At 34.6% G+C, this 3,116-nt stretch overlaps 1 protein-coding gene across 1 annotated transcript; it reads right to left on the reverse strand.

Moving 5' to 3' along the window:
• Window positions 1–367: 367 nt before the first annotated feature.
• LOC107806206 (premnaspirodiene oxygenase-like) lies at window positions 368–2,265 on the reverse strand. The gene is made up of 2 exons (XM_016630330.2): window positions 1,206–2,265; window positions 368–1,070 (listed from the first exon to the last, which is right to left on the reverse strand). Exons 1-2 carry the CDS (start codon window positions 2,148–2,150, stop codon window positions 459–461), a joined length of 1,557 nt encoding a protein of 518 aa, XP_016485816.2. The 5' UTR covers window positions 2,151–2,265; the 3' UTR covers window positions 368–458.
• Window positions 2,266–3,116: the final 851 nt, after the last annotated feature.

Genomic DNA, 3,116 nt, shown 5'->3' on the forward strand with positions numbered 1-3,116 from the left:
ACAGTTGTGACAAATTAATAAAAAATTACATTAGTAAATGTATAGTACTATGTACTTGCTAATTTAATAAAGAATAAACAAGGAATAAACAATTTATGTGATACTATAATGCTTTGTATATTTAATTTTGTATAGATTTGATTATACTTACGTATACTACATTAAATAATAAAATAGTAACTATTATTTATTAAAATAATATGATATATTAGATCATAATTTTATAAGATTAATATTCCGTCAAATTATCCGCATATCGCGCGAGTTCTAATACTAATTACTAAGAATAATAAAGGCAAATTCCAAAAACTAAAATATAACAACACAATCAAATACAAGAAAGGAAAGGAGAAAAAAAGAAAATACGGAAAGAGGCGAAATCAAAGACTTAACTTTATTACTAAGCACGACAAGCAACATCTGAGAAGACCAAATCTTATCAATTGGAGAGGGGTTAATTAATAATCATACGGTGAAGCAAACAAGTGCAAATTATTTTTCCTTGCAACGGCAGCACCAAAAGTTTCAGTCATATCTAATTCCTCGGGATTTATACCATTAGGAAGTTTCCAATCAAAATGGTAGAGTAATCTAGCCAGAGTAAGCTCAAGGTTTGCTATAGCAAATGACATTCCTGGACAAGCTCTTCTCCCAAATCCAAATCCGAAGAACTCAGGAGGAATTGATCTGTTGATATCATCTATAAAGTTGAATCTCTCGGGCTCAAATTTCTCTGGATCACGCCAATATTGGGGATCCCTTCCCATTGCCCACATATTCACTAGGGCTATTGTTTTATTCGGTATAACGTATCCATTAATCTCGCACTCCTCTCTTGATTCCCTAGGTACAGACAAGGGACCAGGAGGATGAAACCTTAGAGTTTCCTTAACTACCAATTTCAGGTATTTCAAATTCTGAATATCACTATGATCCACTATTTTCTTTCCTTTCAAAGTTTCTCTTACTTCAGCTTGAGCTTTTTTCATGATTGTCGGATTCTTCATTAATTCGGACATGGTCCATTCTAATGTAGTTGCTGTGGTATCAGTTCCGGCAATGAGCATATCCTGTAGGTGCATGCCTAATCGATAAGCAATTTTAGGGCTTATTTGCAGCATATAATGAGTAACTAATAATTAAGAAGGAAAAAAAAAAGAGATGTAGAGGAAGAGAATTACAAGAAGATCTAGCTAGATACATACCAAGATTATGGCCTTTATGTTATCTCTTGTTATAGGGATTTGAAATTTGTGTCTCTCCTTTTCCCCAAGCCTTAGAAGAACGTGCAAAAGATCTTCTTCATCAATTGGTTCACCGTTACTTCTTTGTATGCTATCTTCATGTTCACGAACAATTTCTTCAAGAAGACGATCACATACTTGATGCATTTTAACTAGTTTTTGCTTGGATCCTGTGATATACGGAAGAAACTTGAGGGAAGGGAACAAATCTGGGATATTTAAGAGTCCTCCGATAGTTGTTGCTTCTTTTGCTGCCAAAATCAATGAGTCGCAATCTTTATTAGCCATTCCAACTGAAGCTCTGCAAACAATAGCACAAGTGAGCGTTTTAAAACATTCAGACATATTAATTGGGGTACATGCGCCTGAGGCCTTGATAGATTTAACTAAGCGCGAAATCTCTTCCTCCATTAGAGGATAAGTCGACCGAACCCTTCTTGGACTTAGGAGCTCTAAAATGCAAATTTTGCGCATTTGTTTCCAGTAATCACCGTAGGGAGCAAAACCGATGTCTCCACCATCGTACATCATAGTTGAGAGAAGGAGATCCGGCCTATTTGCAAACACGATATCACTTATTCTTATCACTTCTTTCAGCATTTCATACGATGATATGACAATAGTTGAACATTCACCTAGTTTTAGGTGCATCAAAGGTCCATATTTCTCAGCTAATTCCTTGAGAGCAACATGGGGGGAGCTAATTCCCAGCTGATGCAAGTTCCCAATGAGTGGGAGCTTCCATGGTCCCGGAGGCAAGTTTTTTCGCCCTCTTTTGTGATCCTTGATGAATATGAACATCATTGGTAGGAAAAAGAGGAAGATGATAATGAAGAAAGAAGCTTCCATTATTATGTTGACTAGACAAATCACAGATCTAGATTGGTATGACAAATTTACTAGCATCTCTTTCTAATTTATCAGCTTCTTGGCAAGACCAACTAATATAAAATAGAGTAGCTTTCCTATGCGAGAGATATTAATTAGTCAATATATGCATTGATTAATATTATATCCCATGCTTTCATGTGTCTAATAATGTATCAGCTGGCTACTACATTATTATATGTAGTCTGAAAATGCTATTTTTTCTCATGATATATTAAGTATTAATCTTGTTTACTGGTTCTTTCCATTCTCGATCCTTCAAAAGTTCAATTAAAATTTGATCAACTGCGGTGTCAAGCAAGTATTGTAGTGGTTTCCACAGATGAAAAGTATATTTTTATCTCTAAACCATAGCTAAGTAATACACTATCTCACTTATTTATAATTTAACCATGAAAATTAATACCATTTCGATGTAAATATTTGGTACGGGTAAGTTTTTATCTTCACTCTTTCGTCTGTTTTTTAATGAAACGCACGTGGTGTTGTTTACAAATCCTAAGACATCTAACTAATTAAACAATTATAGTGGTACGTTTTGAAATTACAAGAGGAGAGTGAATAATAGTCATTTTAAATTTTGTAGTCAACTGAACTAAGCAGGGAGTCGTCTTTATATAAGCTCTAAATAGAATAGGTAATACTACTAGAAATTCGAGAAAAATCGTCCGCAAAAACCGACCAAAGTAGGTCGGTAATGGGCAATAATATAACCTTCCAAAACGCGACCATTAACGTGTGATCGGTATTTTGATGATCGGAAGAGCATACCGACCAAAGTAGGTCGGTGTTTTCCGACCGATTTTGGTCGGTCAATTAAATTCAAAAAAATTACCGAAAAAACCAAGCGAAGTTTGTCAGTTTTTTTCGACCAAAGTCGATCGGTATTTTGTTTATGTAGTACTATGGCAAGATATTATTCTACCACTAGACCATTGGTGCATTTTATTTTAAGACTGTCTTTTATTTCATTTATATTCTTTA

This window comes from Nicotiana tabacum, chromosome 5 (genome assembly GCF_000715075.1).
Source record: "Nicotiana tabacum cultivar K326 chromosome 5, ASM71507v2, whole genome shotgun sequence".
NCBI classification, from domain to species: Eukaryota; Viridiplantae; Streptophyta; class Magnoliopsida; order Solanales; family Solanaceae; genus Nicotiana; species Nicotiana tabacum.

What these genes read in the sequence shown, in the direction of transcription:
- LOC107806206 (XM_016630330.2), bottom strand. Translation starts at nt 2,150, where the DNA reads ATGCTAGTAAATTTGTCATACCAATCTAGATCTGTGATTTGTCTAGTC. An exon ending in ACATAAAGGCCATAATCTTG is followed by an intron (nt 1,071 to 1,205) that starts GTATGTATCTAG and finishes ATGCACCTACAG; the next exon opens with GATATGCTCATTGCCGGAAC.